Source organism: Anguilla anguilla, chromosome 7 (genome assembly GCF_013347855.1).
Source record: "Anguilla anguilla isolate fAngAng1 chromosome 7, fAngAng1.pri, whole genome shotgun sequence".
Lineage (NCBI taxonomy): Eukaryota > Metazoa > Chordata > Actinopteri > Anguilliformes > Anguillidae > Anguilla > Anguilla anguilla.
In genome coordinates, this window is record NC_049207.1 from 1,804,076 (window position 1) to 1,830,066 (window position 25,991).

Consider the following 25,991-nt stretch of genomic DNA (forward strand, 5'->3'; position numbering starts at 1 on the left):
GAGTGAGGTAAAAAAATTTTTAATAAAATTGGGCGTATCAGTGTGAGCCCAATATTATATCATTAGTCATGTGAGTCAGCTGAAATTTGTGTTGATGAACATCAAAAGTTCCATCAACTAGTATTATGTAGTGTGTTTAAAAAATCTAATTTATTTGTGTTTCTAAGGATTGCTCTACCAGAACTGTAAGCCCAATTTCATTTTCTTAAAAAAAAAAAAAAAAAAGAAAAATAAATGAGTGGAAGCAGTCCTTGCTGGAGATTTCTCAGTCTGGGTTTTAACTGGTTATTAGGAGGGTCTTTGTGACCTTTAGGTGGAGCAGTCACAGGTGTATGACTGATTTCACAATTTTTTTGGTTTTGATTTGTCTGGGTTTTTTTTCTTTCTTTTTTGCTGTGGAGAGGGAACGCAAGGAAGGGCCATTATTGTGATGTCTTAACATATCCAGGTGTAATGGAGGGTCTCCATGGAAACCAGACTTACTGTATCTGACAGTTGGCCTCTGTATTTTCTCTAAGGTCCAGTTATTCCTGTCGATCACCCTCAACCACAAATCCGAGCATGCCGTTGATTTAAAGGGGCATGTCGGGTCTTGAAGGCAAGACACTTTAAATGAATGACAGAGGCAGGACCTTTCCCCCACCCGTACAATACACCGTGAATGTGAAGCGTCATCACCGCAGTAACGTACATCATAACAACCGCCTGGTCACATGCTGTCCCCTGGCTCCTCCCCTTTGTTCTTTATGTCATCTCATCCCTTTTTAAGGAAGAACCTCATCCAATCATGAGTGGCAATCAGGGACACAGCTCAGGTCATGCCAGTTCTGTTTTTATTTAATTTGTATTCTGCAAGAGTTCATATTTCAATTTATTGACCAACTTTGTTAGCAGCTGAAGTTAGTACCTTTGATTGGGTAAAATGAATGTCGCTAATCATGCCAGCTATCCAGGTTTTTACGTAGTAACATCTATCTGAACACGAAAGAAAACCCAGTACAAATACTTTCATGGTGTTCTGCCGTTATAGTCCGGCCAGTAGACCACATTTATGGTCTTTGACCACCAGGTGAAGTGAGCTGCATTCCACTTTCCAGCTCCTGGTTTAATCCGGTTTAATCCGGTTTCATTTACAGCTGTTTTGACGGCACGCTGCAATTGGAGCACAAACACCGAGCTTCCGATGTACCTTGTGACATTTCAGAGCTGACGTCCATGAAGGTCTAAGCGTCACACTCTCTAGGCTTTTGTGGAGATACACTCTTGTCGTTGGTTTGTGCTGTGCGCTGGGCAGTTATGGGAATGGGAACCCACCCACTACCACACACAAAATCCACCTTGATCCTTAAACTCTTCTTGCAAGAGTGAATTCTTTAATCTTTCTTTACTCAGAAGACTGAATGCGAGGCTTGTCAGGGTCAAAAGGATATTTTAAGGGCTGCCAGAAGTTAAACGGAGATACACAGAGCCTTTAGTGTTAACACAACTGCTCCTCCTGCTGGGGAGGAGGAATCATTACCAGAGATTGTTTTTACTGGCCTTCCCTCATGTGAAACTGTTGACACAGAACATGGAATATGCCTTGTCAAAATATATTTCATATGGATGCCTAATTATTCAAAGTAATAAAATGAAATTACATTACAGGCAAAAATATTGCTGATTACTCTGAGTAATTGAATACAGAGATTATAGAAAAACATACAGTAGAACCTTGGAGATAAATGTATTTTTATATATAAATATTCCAGAATTCTGAAGAGTTCAGGAAACTGCTTCAGTTTACACACAAAAATAATTATTGTTATTTTACACTTACAATGGGCTATTCTCATTCTGTAGCCACAAACCTTGTTTTAAGCTGACCAATAATAAGAGCTTGGGACGTCGATGTTCTTCTGATTAATGCTGGCTTTCCAAACGACGTCTCCTCCTCACTCACGTATCTTTGGTCTCCTTTGCTTATTGTTTGGTTCTCTTTAGACCCTTCTTTATATCAAACATGCTGACTTCCCCATCCATGTTGTATTCTTCAGCAGTTGTGCTACGATGTGCAGTTTTGTCAAGTTTTGATATTTAGTCTTTTTTTAAAATGAAAACTGCGACTTAATGCCCTTTTTCTGGCATCAGTGAGAATAAGGACTTTGAAAAGACACAGCTGGAAATGATGCTTCTGGATGTCATGTCAGTTTGTTAACCAATTAGTACATGAATTCGATGTTTCTATCTCTGAGGTTCAACTGTAATTTAATTCCTGCAATTTTTGTAGACAGTTACGTCTATACTGTGGAAATGTTTGTACATCTGCAAAATATAAAGTTTGAAATATTATTAAATATTCAGTGAGCTCCATAATGTTTGGGACAAAGACACTTTTTTTCTGGAATTGGCTCTCCACAATTTTAGATTTGTGATAAAAATGAAGTGCACATTCTCAGCTTTTATTAAAGGGTATTTATTTTTATAAATGCCTTGTGGGAATTACAGCGCTTTTTATACATAGTCCCCCCTCCCCCCATTTCAGGGCACCATATTGTTTGGGGCTAAGGCAGCAGGACGCACCTGACTAATCAGACACACCTGTGAAGCCGTTTGTCCCAAACCGTCACCTGAAATAGGGGGGGTGTGTATAAAAAGTGCTGTCATTTCTGTAATGATGAAACCAAAATGTATAAAAATGCCCATTAATAAAAGCAGAGAACTACAAGTACATGTGAATTTTTTGATTACAAATCTGAAATTGTGGAGTATAGAGCCAAATCAAGGAAGAAAAATGTCTACGCAGTGAGCTTCTAATTATTTACGTTGAATAAAATACTAAACAAGACTGCTAATAGGTCTGTCACTGGTAACTCATATATATCCTAATATATATGGGATATATTTTGACATTCGGATGTGTTCTTTATATTTCCAGTTTGAAATGTATGAAATCTTCATAAATGAGGTTTTCAGGAGAGTTCTCCCACCATTGCTCTTCGGAATGTGCCATAAAGCTGGGGCGCAGTGAAAAGGCTGCAGCCTTTCTCTATCGAAGTACTGTATACATGTACACTATGGGTAGCAGGCCTGTGTCAGTGTCAGCATGTCTTTTATTTGCAGCGGTTCTGTCTTTCCTTTTTTTTTTTTTTTGAGTGGAGTGTTGAAACGGGGAATCCTGTTGAATCCTGTTTTGGAACCACTGAGTGGATTGACATCAGTCCTGGTTTAATATGCTAGCTAGCCTTAGCCCGAGTAGTCTCTTGAAAAGGATGTTTTTATTTCTCGTTTTGTCAGTTTTAGTCTTTCTTGCTAATACAGTGCATGCAGCTTTTTTCACTTTGTACCTTATTTTGTTTGTTTCTGTACCTCTGTCGGTTCGTTTTTGGGACAAAGTGTGTTTGCCTTAGGGAATGGGCTGTGCTTGGTTCTGGTGGGGGGGGGGGGGGGGTTGCTGGGTGAGAAAATGGGAGCCCCAGTAGTGCACGCTCCAGTCGCTTATTTTACCTGTCCTCGTCTCCTCTGCCCTCGACTGACTCGGGGATTGATAGAGGTCCGCCATCTTTAAGGACGTTCCAGCCGCGAAGGAGCCGGGACCGGGGAGCTAGGAGCCGGGACCGGGGAGCTAGGAGCCGGGACCGGGGAGCTAGGAGCCGGGACCGGGGAGCTAGGAGGCAGGACCGGGGAGCTAGGAGGCAGGACCGGGGAGCTAGGGGCCGGGACCGGGGAGCTAGGAGGGTCCCGAAGGATGCTTGAGCGAGGAAACACAAGAGCAGCCTTTCCGGAAGTGATATTTTTCGCAAACACGTGACATATAGACGATCGACCCGTGGATGCACCGCTTCCCATCGGCCACGTCTGTAACTGACGAGGCTTCGGACTGACGCCTGGCTGAACTGGGACGCTCCGTTTCCTGGCTCCGCCCTCCTCGCATCCAGTGGGAGGAGCTAAGGGAGAGAGGGAAGTGTGCGTGAGGAAGGTAAAATAAGCGACTGGGACAAGCCCTGCATCTCTGATCAAACTTTCGAGAGGAAGCTTAAAGAGATTGGGTGGGGCAGAGAGCAATGGGGGAACCCTCCATTTGGACCCCCCCCTCCCCTCCCCCCTGAAATGAAATGTCTCATTTCTTTTCTCTTTTTTTGGGGGGTGGGGGGGTGGGTGGGGTCTGTGTGTTTCTGTTCAAGACGTAGCACTTAAACCTGTACATCATTGCTGCTGCTGTGAGCATGCCAGGTCTGAGACAGAGCACTCACTGGCTGTCCTGTAAAAAGAGTTTAAATAAACAACTGTTTCCTGTAACACTGCGCGTTTGCACAAACACACACGTGCACACAAACACACACATACATGCATACACACACATGCGCACAAAGACACACACACATACACACAAATACACACGCACAAACACTCACACACACACACGTGCACATAGACCCATTACCCCGTACCTTGATACAGCCTCATTACCTTGCACAAAATATGTAATCCACACCAGGTTGACGCTTTCAATTTTTATTTCAGTACAAAATTATCTCAATACAAACATAGCTGTACATAACTACACACAAGCTTTTTATTAAAAATTTCTCTAACAGGCATTTATTAAACGTCATTTAATGTCATGACTCATACAATGCAGCTGTTTGCAGGAAAAGGTATATGTAGTGCAAAGAATAATGAAACAGTAATGCAGCTGAATACATTTACACTCGGTTACAGTGCAAGAAACAAAAATACATTCATTTTTCATAAGACATTTTAAAGCACTGGCAAATTATGTAACATTTTTTTGTATTATTTTTTTTTGGTAAACCAAGATAAGCAGTAACTCAGATTATTCAAAAGGCAGTAACAAAAGAAATGATACAAATAGAATACATTTGTATTTATTCACACCTGATCAGTGATCGTTCAAATGGTACTTTTTGGCAACCTTTTCCTAATTACTATATATTCAAACCCATGTCAGTTCAAACAAAAAATGTCATTGCTATATTCTGCACTAGATCGCTCCGAGTCTCACACATTTAACATGGAAGCCACAGCAAAAATATAAAGACAAGACGGGTCACGCATGTGGCGAATAAAGAGAAAAAAAACAAAAACAACTTTGTACAGTGTAAGTTTGCGAAACATTTTTAACGTGCATTAGAAAAACGGGCCGCTACAGTTGCATATCAGGGTCTTTCTTGGACCGTACCAGTTTTCAGGTTCCATGGAAATCTTTTATTTCCAACACTGGAACTTTAAAATGGAAAGTGACGCTGCCCCGTCCACAGTGATACCGTGAGATCCTCTGCCAGGCAGACGCTAGCACGGCTCGCTAGCCCTGTGCTGAATGGAACCTGACTGAGGGACCCAGACACTTCTGGGACAGCGTTTACAATCGGCCACGTCCAACAGTCCAAAAGCAGGACCGGGTGGAAGATAATTATTTAAAGCTGAACACTGGGGATAGCCTATTATTAATGCATACACACAAATTTGAAAATTAACATGATCATCCTTTTTTCCCCCTTTAAGTTGGGGATATTTAGAAGCAAGTTATTTTTTCCTCGATTTACTGTATACAGTGATTACAGTGAACTCATAATGCATAACTCTTACTTGCACATTTCCCTCTTGTGGCACCATCCCCACTCAACCACCAGGGGGCGTGGGTTCTCCACAGTGTGCACAATCACAGTCTTCCCTCAAATGAGATTAAAATTTTCAATGACATTTCAGAATAAACATAAGATTGTAATAGTAAAAAAAAAACCTGTTATATTCACAAGAAATTAGGGAATATAGGATGCCACTTTGCCAATTTTGACATACCTGTGCTAATTAATCACAGATGATTGACTGCAGTGTTTCCAGTCTTATGTGCTGCTTACATCGTATATAATCTCAGATATTTTAGTAGCATTGGGCAGTAACATTTTTGTTCCCTCAAAAATGGGAATTGCACATAAAAATTAAATAATGCAATAATAGTACTGGCACAGAAGGGGGTAATTAAGACTAATAATAGAAACTGAATAGTTTGCAGTTTTTTGTGGTTGCTTGTAACAGCCTGAGATTGGTTTGACAGACAGACACAGGCAGTAGAATAGGACACTGCATGCAGGCTGAGTGAGAGAAGAGAGAGAAGGGGTCTGTGTGTGTCATTACAGAGTCCTGCTGCCTCCTCTTATTCGTGGACAAAATTTACCGCTTTGGTGGTCCTGCTGTTGATGAAAGCTGGTTTCTTGTATCCCGCCTAGATCAAAGACAAAACAACAACAACAAAAAACATTAACGCATGACGATGGCAAATTTCCATCAGCGTGTCAATTCCTTTTAATATCAACCATATTTTAAAATCAACCATACTTTTTAAGGTAGAATGGACACTATTTACACTATTTAGATACAGGGCGACACACACAGAGAGTCAATAACACGGCAGGACTCCTAATGGTTTCGAAGCGCTTTTCTCAAGCCCACGGAGACTCGACGAGTGACATCACAATCACTTTGCCCAGGTGTTTATCTGCAGTCTATGGCCACTACCGCCCCCTTCTGGCAGGAGGACTCACCTTTTTGTAGACCCCGTGCAGCTCTGTGTGCCTCCACATGGCGTGGAGCAGGACACTGGCGGCCTGGCTCTCCCTGGAGGGGATGTTCCTGCGGGAGAGATGGGGGGGGGGGGGCAGACGAGACAGGCGCTCCGTTAAACACGCAATCCAATGGGTGGGGGTGGGGGTGGGGGTGTGGGGAGGGGGGGAGAGACAGGCGCCAAAACATAACACATATTTTCGAATATTTTAACCCTGCAGTTGCTTGTATCTTCAGGACAGGCCTGTCGTTAATATGTAAAACTATAATTCATATATATATATATATTCATATTCATATTCAGCTTCACCCAGACTAAGTTTTCCACAGCTTTGCTGCTACCAGAGAACATATTTCGGAAACACCCGAGATCTGGTATTAAACTCATCCCGGTGGGAGAAGCCAGGGCGGAGGTCTCACCCGAAGTCCTTGGCGCTGATGGCGACGATCTTCTTCAGGCCGCCCTGGCTGAGGATGGCGCGGGCGTTGGGCGGGGCGTTCTGGCAGAGGTTGAGCAGGATGTTGCAGAGGGACACGGTCACTTCGGTGGGGGGCTGGGCGTTAGCGTCGGGGTCCGGCAGCATGGCCAGCAGCTCGGGCAGCACCTGCTGCACTGTGGGAGAGGAGAGAGCAGGCGACACCGCGTTCATCTCCTGAACGTCACCCCCCCAGGGCTTCCTCCCACAGCCCAGGGGCATGCTGGTTAGCAGGCTGGGCTGTTAGGGGGGCATTAGCAGGTTGGGCTGTTACACTGTGTAATATGCAGTGTAAGGGCTGTGTATATGATATGCAGTGTACGGGTTGTGTATGTAAGGGCTGTGTAGGGATTGTCTGTGTAGGCTGTGTGTAGGGGCTGTGTGTGTAGGCTGTGTATGTAGGCTGTGTGTAAATGCTGTGTGTGTAGGGGCTGTGTGTAAAGGCTGTGTGTGTAATAAGCAGTGTAAGAGTTGTGTGTGTAGGGGTTGTGTGTGTAAAGGCTGTGTGTGTAGGGGTTGTGTGTTTAAAAGTTGTGTGCGAAGGCTGTGTGTGTAATAAGCGGTGTAAGAGTTGTGTGTGTAGGGGCTGTGTAGGGATTGTCTGTGTAGGCTGTGTGTAGGGGCTGTGTATGTAGGCTGTGTGTAAAGGCTGTGTGTGTAAAGGCTGTGTGTAGGGGCTGTGTGTGTAGGCTGTGTATGTAGGCTGTGTGTAAATGCTGTGTGTGTAGGAGCTGTGTGTAAAGGCTGTGTGTGTAATAAGCAGTGTAAGAGTTGTGTGTGTAGGGGTTGTGTGTCTCGGCGCTGCTGACCGATGTCGGAGTGCAGCTCCTCATAGTGAGACAGGTTCCTCAGCAGGGACACGGCCGTCCTCTTCACCGCCGGCTCGTCCTCCTCAAGGATCTTCTTCACCTGCTGCAGCCCCCCCTCCTTCTTCACAATGGTGCAGGCCATGGCATGGGACACCTGCCAAACACACGCCCCCCCCCATCACAATGGTGCAGGCCAAGGCATGGGACACCTGCCAAACACACGCCCCCCCCCCATCACAATGGTGCAGGCCAAGGCGTGGGACACCTGCCAAACACATGCCCCCCCCCCCCCCCCCCCCCCCCCCCATCACTACTACTCCGGTTCGGTTCGCCTGAGGGAACTTCGGCAAACGCTCGCGGACAGACACGCCCCCACGTATTTACAAGCAATAACACAAACACATACACGCCCACTGCCGCACACGCCCACTGCCACACACCCAATGCCACACACGCACACACACTGCCGCACACGCACACACACACACCCACTGCCACACACCCACTGCCGCACAGGCAGACATACACACCCAGTGCTGCACACGCACACACACACACCCACTGCCACACACCCACTGCTGCACACAAACACATACATGCCCACTGCCACACACCCACTGCTGCACATGCACACACACACACACACACTCACACACACACACACTCACGCACACATATGCACAAACACACACTCACACACATACACACACACTGTAACTGTGGAAAAGCATAGCAAAGGCTCAAAACTGGAGCTGGTCTTTATTAGTACTTTCATTTTCCTCTTTTTCCATGACGGGTCTGCAGAACCATGAGAGAACATGTTACTCCATCATTCCTGCTCCCTACAGAGATATTACACTCCCACACGACAAGAAATATTCTCATCAGAGTTAATCATTTAACAGGCTAGCAAGAACAGTGAAGAGCAAACAGGAGTTTGACCAACGCCACGTTTGGGTAAGAATCGGCCAAAGTTCAGTCAGCTTCATTCAACAAACTGATGAACTGAAATTAAAACTAAAGCAATACACATAGAGAGATTTCGATTATAAAAAAAAGACCTGAGATCGAAACAGAACTTAACGTAAAACGGTTATTCTCTGTTTCATATCCTCTTGAGAACCAGCAGAAAAAAAGGCGACGCCAGGGGTGACAGCGCGTGCGTGTCCCCGTTGCTATAGGCGACGCTGGGGTGACGGCGCGTGCGTGTCCCCGTTGCTATAGGTGACGCCGGGGGTGACAGCGCGAGCATCCCCGTTGCTATAGGCGACGCCGGGGTGACGGCACGAGCATCCCCGTTGCTATAGGCGACGCCGGGGTGACAGCGCGTGCGTGTCCCCGTTGCTATAGGCGACGCCGGGGGTGACGGCACGAGCATCCCCGTTGCTATAGGCGACGCCGGGGTGACGGCACGAGCATCCCCGTTGCTATAGGCGACGCCGGGGTGACGGCACGAGCATCCCCGTTGCTATAGGCGACGCCGGGGTGACAGCGCATGCGTGTCCCCGTTGCTATAGGCGACGCTGGGGTGACAGCGCGTGCGTGTCCCCGTTGCTATAGGCAACGCCGGGGTGACAGCGCGTGCGTGTCCCCGTTGCTATAGGCGACGCCGGGGTGACCGCGCGTGCGTGTCCCCATTGCTATAGGCGACGCCGGGGTGACTGCTTCGGTTACCAGGCCGTTTCCAGCGGTGATGTTCTGCAGGGCGCCCAGCGCTGCCTCCTTGCTGTAGCGGCGGGAACTGCGGGCCATGAGGGACAGGTACATGCGCACAGTGATGGGGCTCCACAGCCACTCCACGCCCTGTGGGTTACTCTTCTCCTCCAGCAGGGGGCCCTCTTTCTCCAAATTCTGCAGGAGCGACATCGCCACACTCAGGACAAAAGCTGACTGTCATCACTGGAGACACTCACCACGTAAACACAGTAGAAACATACATTCATGTCATTGTCAACACTGAAAGGTCTTTGAATTACAAAAAGCTACCAGAAATGAATGAACTAAAAATAAATTTTAATATTAACTACAATTTTTTTTTCATATACTCCCCTTCTACCATGTTGCTCTTACTTCTTATCTTCTATTTTATATATATATATATATATATATATATATATATATATATATATATATATATATACAAAAAATGGAAATACAGTATATATATATATATATATATACACAAAAAATGGTAATACAGTATATATATATATATATATATATATTATGAAAGGTGCTGTACACATAAGTAAAGTCTGAGATTGGGTTTTGCTAAACGTGTCCACATTTTAGGATGCATCTGTAGGTCAAAGTTCAGGATAAATGCTACATTTCTGCAGAGGGCCTTTACTGCCCCAGACTTTATAGGGCAGGAAAGACGGGCCTCATTTTAACGATGCTATGGTACCCCCCCCCCCCCCCCCCCCCCCCCCGGATTCCGGGCCCCCCCCGTACCTCCAGCGCCTTAGTGCTCCGCACCCCGAAGCAGCCGGGGGACTTGTTCTTGGCGACCGGGCTCTTCTGCGATTCGGCAATCTTGACGACGTACTTCTGAGGAAGCTCCGCCTCCATCTGGTACGTGAGGTTGTGCAGAATGCAGACGCAGTTCTCCGTGGACTGGGGGACGAGGAGCCGGACAGACAGACAGACGGAGGGGCGGACAGACAGGCAAACAGAAAGACAGAGAGACAGGCAGACAGACAGACAGGCAGACAGGTGGGTAGAGAGATAGGCAAGCAGACAGAGACAGACAGACATAAAGTTTATTGTCCCCAATGAAGAAATTATTTTTCACAATCGGTGCCAAAACATGAAGATACTGAATCATAGAGAACATGCTGAATTATAAAAAAAATGTACTCTCTCACAGAAACAAAGTGCCGACAGATATTGGATAAGTTTTGGCTTTGAATCAATGCAATACCTCCAGTGGCTAGAGCCTTTAAAAAAATGAGAATACACCTATGAGCAATCTGTAAATGAATACAATAATAAAGGATTTCTCAGGAGAGCAAGGAAGGTCATGCGTTACTTTAGAGACATGGTTTACATGAGTGTACTCGCCTGTAATTAGCTTCAGTTCTATAGCATGACTTAGCTGGGATTTCTGAGTCATTGTAACTGTACATGTTTTTCGCATTCGTTTGGATTATTCCCGCCTGTGTGGAATTTTATAAAAAAGAATCAGATACTGTTTCTTGACAGATTACTCCTGTCAGACCGAACTGCCACAGTCTTTGTCAGGATTATAAGATAAGCAGATCTATTTTAATCTGCTGTTTGTGACGGGACACTTCGCTCACCTTGTCGTCAGGTATGTAGTCTGCGATGGAGCCGCGGATGTAGTGCACGAGAGAGTCGATGAGCGTGTCGCACTCCCGCATGATCTTACGCCCGTCCGGCCCTGACGAACTCATGTTCCTGCGATATTTAAAAATAACAACAAAAAAAGGAGTCAAGTCAGCCAGTACTGTGGCAGCCATACATGCCCCCACCACAACATTTCACAGATGACGAGGGGTCCTTTGGATCTTGAGCAGTCCCTTTTGGGCCAGTGTCCACACTTTGCCTCGGCATTCCACAAGACCTTTTTCTCCAAACTCAGCAGGCTGTTTTAGATCCTATTTAGCAAACTACTTTTGCAGCTGACTCGTGGTTTGCACCCTGCAGTTTAGCCTCTGTAGTTCTGTTCTTGAAGTCCTCTGTGGACAGTAGGCACAGACCAGACCTGTGTCAAATACACATTTGTTTCGGATTTAAATACTTTTCTGTGCTTTATTGATCTTGCCTGGTGTAATTGAGCCTGTCAATATGACCAGAAAGTGGGGTTTGCACTTTTTGAGAGTATTTAATTGATTCCAATACACCAGACAAGATCAGTAAAGCACAGAAAAGTATTTGAATCCAAAACAAATACGTATTTGACCCAGGTCTGTCACTGACACATCCGCACCAAACTGCCCCCTGAAGAGTGTTTTTGTTCTGTCGGACAGGTGTTTGAGGGTTTTTCTTCATTATGGTGAGAATATTTTGGTAATATCAGTTATAGAGGTCTTCCTAGCCAGTGTGTAATGCAAAGTGTGTCCATTTTAATGCGTCCGCGTCTGTCCCCCCACTACAGACCCTGGGAATGTGTTCATCCACAGCGTCCCGTCACAGTACGAGATTTCCCGACTCGGTACGCGGTTCTATTTCCCACTAAATCTCCCATCTCTGCCCTCAGGGCCTGTTTGTGAAGCAGGTCTTATGACTCACAACCTTTCAACTGCGACCGTCTCTCGGCGAAGCTAAAAACACTCCAGGGCCTGAGGAGCTCTTCAGCTACCACCACGTTTTTCAAGCGCACTAAATGACACTCATTTGTAATCCTTAACTGCACTCCCTGCCGTCCCCTCCGCTCCCCCCCCCCTCCACTCCACTCCACTCCACTCCACTCCACTCTACTCCACTCCCCTTCCCTCCCCGCTCACCAGCCTACACCCACAGAAAGAGCACTGCATCTCTCACCCCTCCCCCCCCCCCCCTTGTGGGCGGTGCATTTCAGGATTGAGCCACCCAGAAGACCACAGTGTTCACGTTTGAGGGGCAAGACCCTAATGCCTGCCTAATGGTACTGTTCTTTATTTTCCCACCGATATGATCACCTTTTCTCCAGAGTCAACACCTGCCACTCCCCTATAGGCACAAGCCCAGGCCCTAAAGGGGGTTTCTCATGACAAACTGCATTCTGGGTAAGTCGTGACTCACCTCAACAGGAAACTGCCATGCCTAATATATATTACTTGTGAAACCACATTTAAAGCTTAGACAGCTTATCAGCCGGTAGGGATCTGTGAACAGATTGTTTTTCAGGTTATTCCAGAAAACTACCCATTGAATGATCGATGGAATAATCAATTAGCAATTCTCCGAAAATGGTAAATGGACTGCATTTATATAGCGCTTTTATCCAAAGTGCTTTACAATTGTTGCCTCTCAATCACCAGAGCAGTTAGGGGTTAGGGGTTAGGTGTCTTGCTCAGGGACACTTCGACACGCCCAGACACACCCTCCGACTGCCAGATAACCGCTCTTACCTCCTGAGCTATGTCGCCCCCTATGTCGAATGCTCAGAGCCCTTCAAAGCACAGTTATTGTTTTAGAACTTGTTCTAGAACTTATGCAAGTTATTGTACTTCATTTGATTTTATTTTATAGGACATTATTATTATTATTATTATTATTTAATTTTATTTATTTCCATTTTGGGATAAAATCTGCAGTCATATCCTTGAACTACATTGGCTATTGGCGATGTGTGACTGTGTTTTATGCGATGCTGTGTATTACACGTGAATTGTGTGACTGTTTTATGAGATGGTGAGTATTGCATGGTTGTGACAGGAAAAAAAAACTGGAGGGAAAGATTGTAGCATATCGCCAAGAGCTGCATAGCCCTGCAAAATACTGCCCTTAACGATGACCAGGCCAGACGTGAAAAATGTCTCATCAAAAATTCAAACAGTGTCACCGACTTCCTCCATGGCGAGCCGTTTTGTGTGTCAGGCATCAGGAAATAAAGGGCAGTTAATTATTGATTCTACAAGGTTCTCGGCTGTCGGGTTGCCAGGTAACCACATCTCACAACAAAGATGCGTTCATCTGAAGCCAGGAGGCTTGGCTTGGGGCCAGGTTTCCAACTCTGACGGGCTGCTTAGTCAAAACAGAGGATGACACTCCAGTACACCATCGTCATGGTGATAACCCTTGGCCTTTCTCCCCAAAAAGGAGGACATGACCACGAAAATTGTTTACAAGAGTATCAGGAGCAGAGGAAACGCACTGCCCAAAATCAACACAAAAAACAGCCGTTTCTGCGAAATGGTAAAACATAGACACATGTAAATACCACGGAAATATAAGCTGTTAGCACTTAGGTTTCACATTTGTCTTCTGATTGCAAATACAAACGGCAGACGTATGTAGCAAAAATAACTACCGTTCCCATACTTCTGGAGGGCACTGTACATACACTGCCTTCAAATAAAGGAATGAAGGAATACAGTCATTTTTGGAGGATGAGCGTAAGAATCTAGGCCTGAATGGCTGAAATGGCGGTCCTTGAATCCCAGTGGTGTTTGCAGATGGGAACATTTCGCACGGCCTTGTGGGAAATGGAGTCATGGTGTGACATTGCCGTTGTGTGGGGGGAGGGTCCGAATGCTCAGAGCCCTTCAAAGCACAGCTGGCCTGATATTCCTCCGCTCCCTCCCACCGCTATTCATAGTCCAGCACGCCAGGCCTCCTGTCCACAAACACCACGCCGGGGTTCTCATCTGGAATTTCTCAGAGCGCAGGATTACGCTTGAGAAGCAAGGGCGACGGCAGTAACAGTCTTCCGGGTAAAACACTAAACAGGATCTGTTGAGGGTCTGATCTCGGGCTTGAGATATGCAGGATTAAGTTGAATTTCTGCAGAAGCTGCCGGCTTTTATTCCCCCTCCACAGGCGACCAGGCCCAGCCGCCGTAAGCGGAGAGATGTGACTAACGTGTGTGCTTAAGGGCGAGGCTCCTCAGGAAGGAAGGTGATTGAATTCCAACTACTTCTGAGATATAAAGAAAACCTGGCTTGAAACTTGCAGGACTGAGACAACACAGCCTTTGTTCCCACGGAAGGTGCAGCAAACAGGTCAATCGGCCAGTATGTGGACCTAATGCTTATGGAAGAGCATGCCACACATTTGCCCTCTTTTCTGTTTTTTTTCTGCTATTAAATCACCACACAGCAGCCATTATGTGAGAGCCAAATGACCTTTGTTCTTTTTGATTTGGCAGTACAGCCTTCTTCCACAGAACTTTATCCAGATATGACTCAGTGTATCATGAATAACTTTTCCAGTTGCCCCAAGATTATTTTCCAAAAAGTCCCCATTTGCGATAACTTAATGTAACAACCCCATCTGCTGCACCAGTCCAATATCTCTCTGATGTCTGACTCACTTGTTATCCACCCCCCCCCCCCCCACCCCCCCATTCTGTGTTGTCACGCCCGTATTTGAAACAATGGCCATTCGTAACGGTTCTATGATATGATTGGCAGGGTGTGTGCCCGGAGGAACAAAGGAGGCTTTAATAAACCCACAGTGTGTGTGTCACCATTCCCTTTCATCCACCGACGCGCTCGAGGAAAGGACCCACCGTCTCCTCCGCCGTCTGTCTGAAACACCGAAGCCGAGTCTTCAGCCTGCACCTGTCTCTCAGAGGTGCAGAGAAACCATTTGTGAAATGACGCAGTACGCGCCGAGCCAGCCCGCGCGCCGTACCGAAACAGCGAGCGACGGTCCGGGGTTCGGGCACGTTCCTGCGCTCGGCAGCTGTGCAGGTCTGAACACGGCTTTTTCAGCGACACTTGGCGTGAAAATTTACGGTCACAGCCAAAAGATTAAAAAATTTCTCCGGAAAACGAATTGTACAAAACGACATGCTGAAATGAATACAAGTTCCTACTTTGCGGACTGAATATAGAAGGAAAATAAGAGATTTCAGACAAAATGGCCAGATTAAATGGTGGTTAAAAGGCAGCAGAGTCTTCTCCCCTCAGCCTGCGCAGACGAGGCTTTCTCCAGGCCCTTCTCTGGATTTGGGCTCATCCCTCTGACCCTCTCCAGCTCCAGAGTGTGCTCCATTCTCCAAACGCGCACATGACACACACTCCCGCCGGCCAGACTCTACAGGCCAGTCCGCTGCATCGTAGTGGGACCGCAGCCGTGGGTGCAGAACGGGCGCTACCTGGGCTCACATTTACACACCTGCTTAAGTGCACGGAAGAGTTGAGAACCTAACGGTGGCAAATAAAATGTTCCATGTTCTTTGTGAATAAAATATATGGGAGGAAATGTGCTTAAACGTGTCTGAGTGTGCTTATCTCTGTCTAACATGGGACACGCCCTCAGACTTCACCCACAGGCACAGCCAGGTCCCCTGCACTTGGAATTAAGCTGTCAATGCACACACACTCGTAGGGCCTAACCCAAGTCAGAATATGCCCCAATATGCATCGTCTTTGACTGGGAAATAATACAGCAGAATTCAGTGTATTATTATTATTAGGTGAGTGTGAGCTGTGTAGATCCCCATTGATGAGGCTATGTGTCTTTTTTTCTTTTTTTTTTCTAATCGGTGTTTGTGCAGTAACTTTACATGATATTTGAATACTATTATTAGAATGCTGGACAAATCCTGGTTCAAATTTAATGACAATACCACCAAAGTATTCTGCATAGTTTTTGTCTGAGCGATGTCTAGGCGGGTTTCCAAAAAGGCCATTTGGAGATTCCAAAAGGACAGTAGGCAACCAAGTGATATTATGGGTCTTTAAAGGTGTAGAATACAATACATTGTGTACTACGTGCTTGTGGAAGAAGAGTGCTTTCCCCCTGCCTGTCACCCTCCCTCTCCCTCTCCACCTTCCTGTCCTTGCTCGACCCTTGTCACCATGAACACAGGCCGGCGTGACCTGAAGGGTAATCACGAATGCAGATGAACGAAGCCAGTGTCTAATAACAATGCTGTTATGGTTCACCAAAGAAGGCACTGTTTGGTGCCATCCTGATGTGAGGACTGAAATACTATGTACCTGGAGTCTCTTATAAGGTAACTATACTCTTGCCACCTCATTTTCACCTCATGTTTCCTTTCCCCTAATGGAAGAGCAGCAGAGGTAATCATAAGCATTAAAGCGGCTTCCCCCTTCATTATTCTTAAGAGTGAAATGATGCTGGTAATGTCTCTGGAAGCGCGTACATTGGCTAAAAATGTAAGCGAACAAAAGAAAATTTGTGAACGTTCTGCAAATTCGCACAAGTGAAAGCAGCTGGAGGGCGTAGGCGGCAGCTCTGAGGGCCACTCACCGCAGGCAGCCAGTGGCGTTGAAGAAGGTGTCCGGGTCGGCCAGCATGTCGTCTTTGGGGTTCTCCCCCTCGTAGATGCCGGAGCAGGGAATCAGAACGGACTTAGTGAGGGTCTGCGGGGCCTCTTTGGCGAGGTACTCCTTCAGGATGTCATTAGAGGACAGGTTCCAAAGGAGCCCTAGGGGGGAGGGGGGGGGACAGAATCAATGGCTAGAACACCACAGGCCCAACCAGTCTTCATAAAACACTCAGAGCTACAATCATGTCCTGACAGTTCCTACTCACTGCTCACTTGTTTGTGATCTGTCTTTTTGGACAAATGATCTCACGAATGAAATGTCTTTTGGATGAGACGTTAAACGGAGGTCCTGACTCACTGCGGTCATTAAACACCCCACGGCACTTGCTGCAGAGAGTCAAGGGTTCCCCGGTGTCCTGGCTACATTCCCAGCCTGGGTTTCACAACCTGCCACCAAATCATCCCCTGATTTAATTGGCAAAGACAAGAGAAAAACTTCTCTCCCACTCGACCTCAGCTGATGTGTTGTGAGCGTTCTGGTGCAAAATGGCTGCCGTACATCACCCAGGTGGGTGCAGATAACCTCTGAGGGAGAGATGAGCCCAGGTACCCTACCTTCACCACCCTGCACTCATCAAGCTTCTCCGCAGATGCCCCACCCTCTCCCCCCTTCTCCAGTGTCCCGCCCTCTCCCCCCTTCTCCGCAGATGTCCCACCCTCTCCCCCCTTCTCCAGTGTCCCGCCCTCTCCCCCCTTCTCCAGTGTCCCGCCCCTCTCTACTAACCAGTGAGCTGCTTGCGGATCTCGATGCTGCGGTTCGTGTTCAGGAGCTGCAGGGCGACGGGGATTCCGCTGTTATCCTTCACCTCCACCTTGTTGTCGTTGCTCTCGAAAACGACGTTTCGCAGGGCGCCGGCGGCGGCCGCCTGCAGCTGCTCGTTGTCGACCTTCAGCAGGCCGATGAGCTTGGGGACGCCGTGCAGGTAGAACACCTGCGGGCGCGGGCGACGGAAGACTTTCACTCAAAACCGCAAAACATGCCGCACATTCTGTCACCTTCTAATTTCAAGTACTGGCTTCATGCCACCGGAAAACATGTTGTTCCTGCTCGTTTTTTCAGCCGTGCAGCGTAAACACTGCAGGTTCAAGCCTTGGACACAACAGGCTTTGACCCACCAGCTGTGCGATAAGCGCACCTTCACCAGACGTCCATGGGATACAACTACGCAAGTCTCTTCAGACGATGCACCACACAGCTACAGGCTACCAGGTGTGTCAGTTGAGAGACACGCCTGTGACGCGGCTGAATTTAGGAGAGGGAACTGAGGCACTCTGGAGACACGCCTCTTGGCGAAGCAGGCACACACACCTGGGGTGAATTACCTGATCAGTGCCAGGTTTCAAAGGGTACCTCTTTTCAGGGTAGGCACTGAGGCCAGGAAACAGATCACACAAGAGCGACAGAAGAAATGTATCTTAAAAGTTCAGGGTCTGGCGGAAAACCAAACCTTTTGATTTACTTTGTTAAACTGTTTAAATATACTGATTTTTGAAATATATCATTTTGAGCCAGGACCCTACGAAAGAGATTTATTTATTTATTTATTTATTTACTTTTCTTCTTGTGTCCTCTTATAAACAGACAAATATAACAAATGTAATAAATAATTTGGCGCACTGTGCAGGTAGCTTCTGATGCCCCATCTTCAGCCATACCACTCTCATGAACACTCATAACAACCACAGCCTCAGGAATGGCAGGGATGGATCTTAAGAATCTGGGATTTGACGATCTGATTAATATGCACAGTCTGCGGTGTCGCTTCCGTGTTCAGAGTGTAATAGTCGCTCACGGGCGCGCTCTAGTTACCATCCTCCGGGCATCGGCGCTGCCGAAACACTGGTGCTGGATGTACTGGGCCGCAGAGACCTGCAGATCCGTGTTCTCCTGGTTCAGCAGACCCATGGCCTTCTCCAGGGTCAGCTCTGTCGCCTGACCCTCCGATTTCCTACCAGGAAGAGAACAGGTGCAAGGCATGGATAAGGGCATACAGTATAACCAACACCTTCACAGAAGATAATGAATATCAATGACACACATTTCTGCATTAAGGAATGAGTCTGGAGCTCACAGATATTCAGGTTTGTTGCGAACAAACTGCAAGCAAGACTGACGTTTGGGTTTTTGTAGAAACGCTGGTCTTGCCTGCGGTTTGTTCATAATAAAGCTGAATATCTGTGAGCTCCAGACTTGCTCCTTCATCTCAGTTTGCTGGCCCGTCTCTGAGAAGCACCGGATCATCGTGTTATTTGGCAGATACTCTGTGACACATTTCTGCATCCCTGATTCATTCTTGAAAAAAAATACCACACAATTCTTCCCCTTGACTTTGATTTGAGAGACACAGAGTTACTGTGTAAGAACAACAGTCAACCATCAACTATTCAATGAATGTTCCTGGATGCTTTAAAGTCTGTGAGAAGCATTGAAATGAGCATGAACAGTTTCCACTCTAGGAAAATAAAGTTTATGTTAAAAAGAAGACCATAACACAAAATTCCTGTAATCCTCTACGGTGGAGAATCTTGTCTGTTCTTCAGAACTCTTCAGTTTTTGTGTGGAATCTAAATGGGCTTGAGCTTCTGAGAAACAGAAAGCAGCTGTGAGTGAAGAACGGGCCTTTGATTTGGGAGAGAATTAGAGTCTGGTTTGCTAATCCTGGATGTGTGGGCGCGTGATGGGAAGTGCCTAAGGGCCCAAATCTTCGACAAAGGCGTGCTCCTTTGGAGACAATATGAGCCAATGGGACAGCCTAAGCCCCCGCAAGTCTGTGTGGGCACCCATGTGATAGGGCCAAGGCCTACGGCATGCATATTCCTGCATAAGACACAGCCGTCACAACAAAGAACTTACTGGAAATTATATTAAAAAACACAAGACATATTATAGATGTATCCCACCATCGGACCGATGTGTCATTTGGTGCCTCATCAGTGGGGACAGTATTAAAAAGGTAAACTGACCTCACGGCTCACGGATATGAGAGTTTGCCTTCAGCGGCCTTACCCCTGGACGATGTTTCCGTTGGCCATCGACTGCTGGGCCTGGAGTCTGGTCACCGGCTGTATCCGACCGGCGTCCACCTCCATGCTGGCCATGGACGTGGAGTACGAGATCGGATTTGTGGGGGGGTGCGAGTTCTGCCTCATGCCCTGGACTTTGGTCGCCTGGCGGACTCGTTGGAGCATGGCGTACCCCTCCGAATGCTGCCGGCTGAGGAAGAACTGATGCTCAGCCTGCCGGCTGCTCGCGAACGCCTCCTGGTGGTGGCTGTTGGCCATAACGGGGCTGGTCGGATCGAAGACCGAGTCGTTGAGGAGGACCATGGGCTTTGGGGCCTGCCCCAGCCTCATGCTGTGGATCATCTCGGAGCGGGCGGAGCTCTGGGACAGCCCCACGGCCTGGGACCGAACCGCCTGCGCGTTGCGGCTGCTGGACAGGCTGCGGACGGGCAAGGTGTAGGCCCCCCCGTAGGACATCCCGTAGCGCGCGCTCCCCTGGCACGGACGGGAGCCCAGCGAATTCGGCTGGCCAGCGGCCTCGGCCCTCACGGTCATCCTCTTGGTGCTCTCTTTCCACGCGAATCGGCCGGACGAGCGCTCCCTACCCCAGGAGCCCCCGTTCATGTGACCTGTGGAGGAACACTTCGGCACGGGAGGAAGAGCAGAGAAACGACAGCAGTCAGGAAGCATCTGAGGTTACGCTAGGAGGGACTCATAGGGGCTGCTGGGTGGCTCATCATAGTAAAGCACCGGTTAAGTGCACGGACAGGCCCTATGGTCTGGTATCAAATCTGGACTGAGCCAATCCTGACACATAACTGGCTGTAGCATTGCCCAGGGATAGAAGTGATTCACTTGGCTGACGTGACCACGTATCAGCATTCACCAGCAACCCCTACTGCTCAATTGGGCATCTTAAATCTGCCTGCTACACAAGCTATGCAGGAAGATATGTTTTTTTTTTTTTTTTTAATGTTTTGAAATTTTTTTTCCCCATTTATTTCAAAACTTGATCAATATGATTGGTAGACCTTGTGGAATAATATAAAATTGCTGAAAAACAGAGTAAGTCCAGGGCGGGAGTTCACCAGGGACTCCCGTTCATTACGGCTACCCAGTTGCACGTTTTCAGCTTCGCTGTGATTGATTTTGTATTCTGAGATCGAGCTGAAGTCATTACTAACTGGCAGGGCACCTGGAACCGATATTTCCGGTTTGAAACCAGAAGTACGTTCTCTGCTTATAATGCTACTCTGAGAAGCGAATCACGTTCGCCAAGTTAGGCACCGCATGGAGAAATTACTGCAGCGTATACTGCTTAACCTGCGTCAAGGCCTCACTTGGCCAGTTTAGATGTAATATAGTGCAAAGCCACAGTTCTAGTGCTAAAGTACGACCACAGGACAAACTTAAAAGAGAGGGAGCACCTGGAACGACTGACATATGAAACAATAACATATCAAACAACCATTTCCAGCCACTTCAAATGTATCTGCATTTTGGCTTCAGTTTTTCCCGGCCTTGGCACACAGAACCAATACGCAGTAAAACCAGCCATTACATTTTTTTCCCCAAGTGTCCCCTCTTTTAATTCTGTCTTGTTCTCCTAAGGGACCGTGCACATGCACATTGCTGTCTTCGAGTCCTCTGTAGCACCAAAGGACACTGCTTCTGTTTCCTAAACACGATCTAGCAGCCAAGAAGCCAGTGCACACTGTGGACGCTGACTCAGGGTGAAATGTACACCACGTTTTAGCACTGTCCATTCAGCTCCATTCCCTCCTGAGGTGATGGTATTTCCACCAGTGTCTCGCTAATTAATGTTCCTAGCACAGCAGCAGTCAGCCAGAACAATAAAGGCCCAGATAGAAAATGTACGAGAGCAGCTTCTCATTACCGATAACGTACTCTCTGGTAAAGATCACCGAACCATCAGGAAATGTTCTGTGAAGACTCCAAAAGCTGGCACCCGAGTGAGTTTCAGTCCCTGGCTTGTCCTGGGTGCCTTTGAGAGTACAGCAAGTGCCTAACCTGCATATACCTGCGGTACATGTGGTGATTGATGCATGACAGCACCTTATTAGCCGAACCACACATTTCAATGCCTCAAGTTGAGGTCATTCTCTTTTTGCACTCACTTATGAAAATTAATACAGAGCTCCCACCTTAAACTGGCAAAGAAAACCAAAAAGGAGGCGGGCGAGATGTGAGACATTAAAACAACACCTGGAATCTGCCACAACCATTTGACAGACACTAAGACACACAAGATTTTGTGACTTTTTTTTTTTGGCCCACAGCAGTAAACCGGCCATTAGTACGATGTATCTTAATATGACACATTTTTCCAGAAGACAACATAGAAACAAACTAACTAACAAGATCCCCACTAAAAAAACATTTACTATTATTAACCATTCAAATAAACGATTCAATTACGTACAAGCGGCGTGATTTCAGTTCACCATCAAGGTTACGAACATCTCCCCCATACACAAAGAGACGTGTGTCTCCCGACCCGGTCCCCTCTGCCCATAGGGCAGGCATATCATCGCTTGCTGGTGACACGCAACGCTCTTTGCGTTTCCTGTCCCTCGACTGACCCATACATAAAATCGATATGGCCACAGTGCACCCTGAATGAGGGAGAAAAAAAAAAAAAAAAGTTCCCAGTCCCAGCTGCTGGAAATAATCCTCAACATTAGTTTTTCGCTGCACATCAAAGTGCCTCTGTTTGGCAGACGGTATGACCCCATCCAGACAGCCTCGAGCTGTTGGCAGAGGGCTTGTTACTCCCCGCTTTTTTACGCGGTGCTCTCCAGCGTTCTTGTAAGCCAAACCGTGCGCCGACTGTTTACTGCTACATCGACCGGGAAGGCTGCTGGAACAGGAAAGTATTCATTAAATAAATCCTTGAGGTAAACTTTCCTATTCCTGTTGTGAATTTAGCTTTTTTTATTAGCTAGCTACATAGCTGTAAATAGTAGGCTAGTGTTGAAAAATAACTGTTTACTCTGAGGTTGACTTGCAATTCTTTGGTGTCATCTATCAAAAAGCATTCACTAGCGAGCTAACGTTAGTATAAATTGGCAAACTAGTATAGGTAAATAAATATACATCCACTATCATTTGTAACTTTTCAACTCATGCTTCCCCAACATTGCGTCAATAATAAGAGTGAGACTCTGGCAGGGCTGAATCGGATAACCTTGCCTGAGCATTCAGTCACTTAGACTTGTCTGGCTCAGGAACACTGGTCTACATGTAACTTCACCATTAGGAAATCCCTGCTTACTATATTCTTCCAGTGATACCCATATTGAGGGAAAGGCCATAGCATCTGGTCTTATTTTATTTTTAAAACTCTCCCACCAGTTAATCCCCCCCCCCCCCCCCCCCCCCCCCCCAATGTAATCAATGGCTCTCTAGTTCTTACACCTCCCCTTGAAGCATTGTACAAGGTAATCACTTGAATCCCAATTAATTAGGAAGAAAATCCTGTTTAGGCAGGGGGCGGGCAGGGGAGGGGTGGGGGGGTTGCTGCTTGCCAAGACTGCACTGGCAAATTCAGAATGAAGGGCACAGTACACAGCAGGAAGATTGTGTAGTGGTCCAGGAGCTAGGTTTTACAGGTTCTATTCTCATACAGGGAACTGCTGTTCTTCCTCTGAGCAAGATAGTATAACCGTGCACCGCTGCAAGATATTGTCAGGTACACTAATGGATTACAGTATCTAATCTATGGTGCTGGATGTGGGTATGGGCATTTGCAAAACAAACACTGCACCTTGAAGTTGCGGTTACAATGCCAGACTGCTAATGACGAACGTGTGGGTTTGAATCGAGGATGACTCTTTTTTGTACCGGGCTTTGGGGGTCCTTACCTTCCTGTACAGGAGTCCGCTTGCCGAGTCAGGTGCGGACGCGGTATCTGCTGACGTCTGATTTCTGGAGGGGTAGAGATTGCCTGAAACGACACACTTCCACTGTTAACACGACAAACGTCCGAATGAGCCTCTGCACACATTTAAACCTGTGAAACTTTTATTTTCGCCAGAGGACAGATGGCTGTCTACAAAAAAGAGTCAGCCGTTTTTGTTTATTATTGTTTTATTGTCAAGTCAAATAAGATTGGTGAGAAAAACGGTAATTTATCGCTTCATGACTGTATTTTCCAGAGGGTAAAGTTCTTAAGTCATACTTTATGGCAGTCGATTTCAGGATCGTAACAAGTCTGTTTTCCAATTATTTAAATTATAAAAGAATTACAAGGCCATGTATGTACATCCAAGGTTGGGGTGCTACTTCCCACTTCGTCTCCACTTATCAATATAATGACAGTTCCATGGAACTCAGGTTCACAATTACCTGTAGACTATTCTTATCACCTGCTAAGGCCAGTATTGATCCATGTGAGTTGTTTACCTCTCTGGCGCCGAAACGTATGACTAAAATATTTGGCATTATGTCAAGGCCATTAGAAATGTCTCTTGAAATCCTGCACACGGTGTCACCGAAACCTTGCTCATGTCCTGATGTAAACACGGCTTTTTACAAACCAGAAGCTAACAGTAAGAAATCATTAAGCAAGTTCAATTTCAGAATTAAAGTACTTTTGCAATGTGGTGACGCAACCATTACAATAAAATAAGTGATCGAAATGGAGAAATGTGTTTCATAGTTGTCAGAAATACTTGCAATAGCCAATGTACACCGGCATTTTATGGAACAACAGCAAAGCAAAGGTTTCAAATATTCACACTGTATTTACGATACTAAATCATAATCTATCTATCATCCATCTATCCATATGTTATTATGGAATTCAAATGGTATTGCTAAACAGACCCTTCATTACATACACGTGTATGCTGCAATATATTGCCCGTTTATGCGCGAGCGACATAGTCGGCAACTGAAACGATCCAGAACAGAAATTCCAAACATTCCTTAACGATTTGTCATTTACAAAGTGGTCTTACATTTCTCACAGGATAAGCCATTTGAATTTTAAGTTGGTCATAAAGACAAGGCTCGATAAAATATGTCAAAATGCAGTTCGGCGGTTCAGTGAATAGTAGCCCTTAAGTCAATCAGTCCCTATAGTTTATCAGTTTTTTTCTGGTTGCTGTGGGCTGTTTATACTATGTTAAAAGACAAATTGAAGTTAAAAGACAAATATTGCCTTTTGTGTCGACGAAGAAAATTTATATTTCTTCCGTTGCAATAACAGGCAAGAGAACAAAGCATGATTCACCGGTCATAAAAAGTTCTGTAGCCTACTGTCGCTTGACAACTGTAACACCTGGTAATTGTAATTAGGGAACACGTTGATATCTTATATAAACCATAACTGTCATCTAATGAGCATGAGTTTCGAGAAGAGAAAATTACAATAAAAAGCCCTATCAAATGTGTGGGTCCGTTTAATTTAACAACACGTTCATTATCCAGCTGAACGACAGGCTCCTCGCTCTGCACAGCGCATGCGCAGTACTATTGCATATAAGATTGCAGGACTGAGGCGATCACTGGGCACATTGGTGTACGTACGATGTCTTACCGTTTGATATTGTCCGTTTCCCCTTCCGCGCTAGGGTGAGCTGCACTTGCTGCTGAACTCTGTCTCCTGAGTGACTCTGCGACGTGGTTACCTGTCCCTCCATTGGCAACGCCAAACTGGTGTCTTCTACGTCCCTAAGAAAAAACTCTTCCGCCGGTAAAACCGATTTGAAAAAATTTTTCTTTTTTACTGATGCCATGTTTCCCAAATCCATCTCTAAACTCCTAAACTCCGTATCCTGTGTGTGCACGCGACGCTCAAAGCGCGTATCCGCTGAAGCGAAAGTCGTTTCCAGTGAAAGCGGTTGAATGGGCCGGACTTTTCAGCTGAGTAGGCAAAACAGCTTTGCCCCACATTCGCTTACACTTCGCTGAGAGCGTGAGGGAGGGAGGGAGGGAGGGGGATAAAGAGAGAGAGAGAGAGAGAGAGAGAGAGGTGGGTGTGGCCTAAACTGGTAAAACCTCACCTGCGGTCGTTGCGATGACCTCACCTTTTGTTGCAATGTAGGAAGTGTTTCCTCACAATAGACACGGGGATTTGTCCTAAACTGAGAAGAGTTCATGTTCCCCTGTTGTAGACTTGAACACCGTCATTATTGTATCAGAACA

General features: G+C 46.5%; 1 protein-coding gene across 1 annotated transcript; it reads right to left on the bottom strand.

The window, feature by feature from the left end:
- Window positions 1–4,478: 4,478 nt before the first annotated feature.
- Window positions 4,479–25,759, bottom strand: pkp2 (plakophilin 2). The gene is made up of 13 exons (XM_035424349.1): window positions 25,384–25,759; window positions 23,705–23,787; window positions 19,825–20,462; window positions 18,628–18,766; window positions 17,542–17,749; window positions 16,739–16,916; window positions 11,152–11,269; window positions 10,304–10,465; window positions 9,524–9,700; window positions 7,850–8,003; window positions 6,985–7,177; window positions 6,546–6,633; window positions 4,479–6,226 (listed from the first exon to the last, which is right to left on the bottom strand). The coding sequence occupies exons 1-13, from the start codon at window positions 25,595–25,597 to the stop codon at window positions 6,158–6,160; spliced, it is 2,421 nt and encodes an 806-aa protein (XP_035280240.1). The 5' UTR covers window positions 25,598–25,759; the 3' UTR covers window positions 4,479–6,157.
- Between the last annotated feature and the right edge of the window lie 232 nt (window positions 25,760–25,991).

Excerpts from the sequence above, each read along its gene's own strand:
- pkp2 (XM_035424349.1), bottom strand. The coding sequence starts at position 25,597 with ATGGATTTGGGAAACATGGCATCAGTAAAAAAGAAAAATTTTTTCAAA. Across the intron at positions 10,466-11,151 it reads ACTACATACCTGACGACAAG|TCCACGGAGAACTGCGTCTG; the intron begins GTGAGCGAAGTG and ends CTCGTCCCCCAG. Across the intron at positions 6,227-6,545 it reads TGCACGGGGTCTACAAAAAG|GCGGGATACAAGAAACCAGC; the intron begins GTGAGTCCTCCT and ends TCTTTGATCTAG.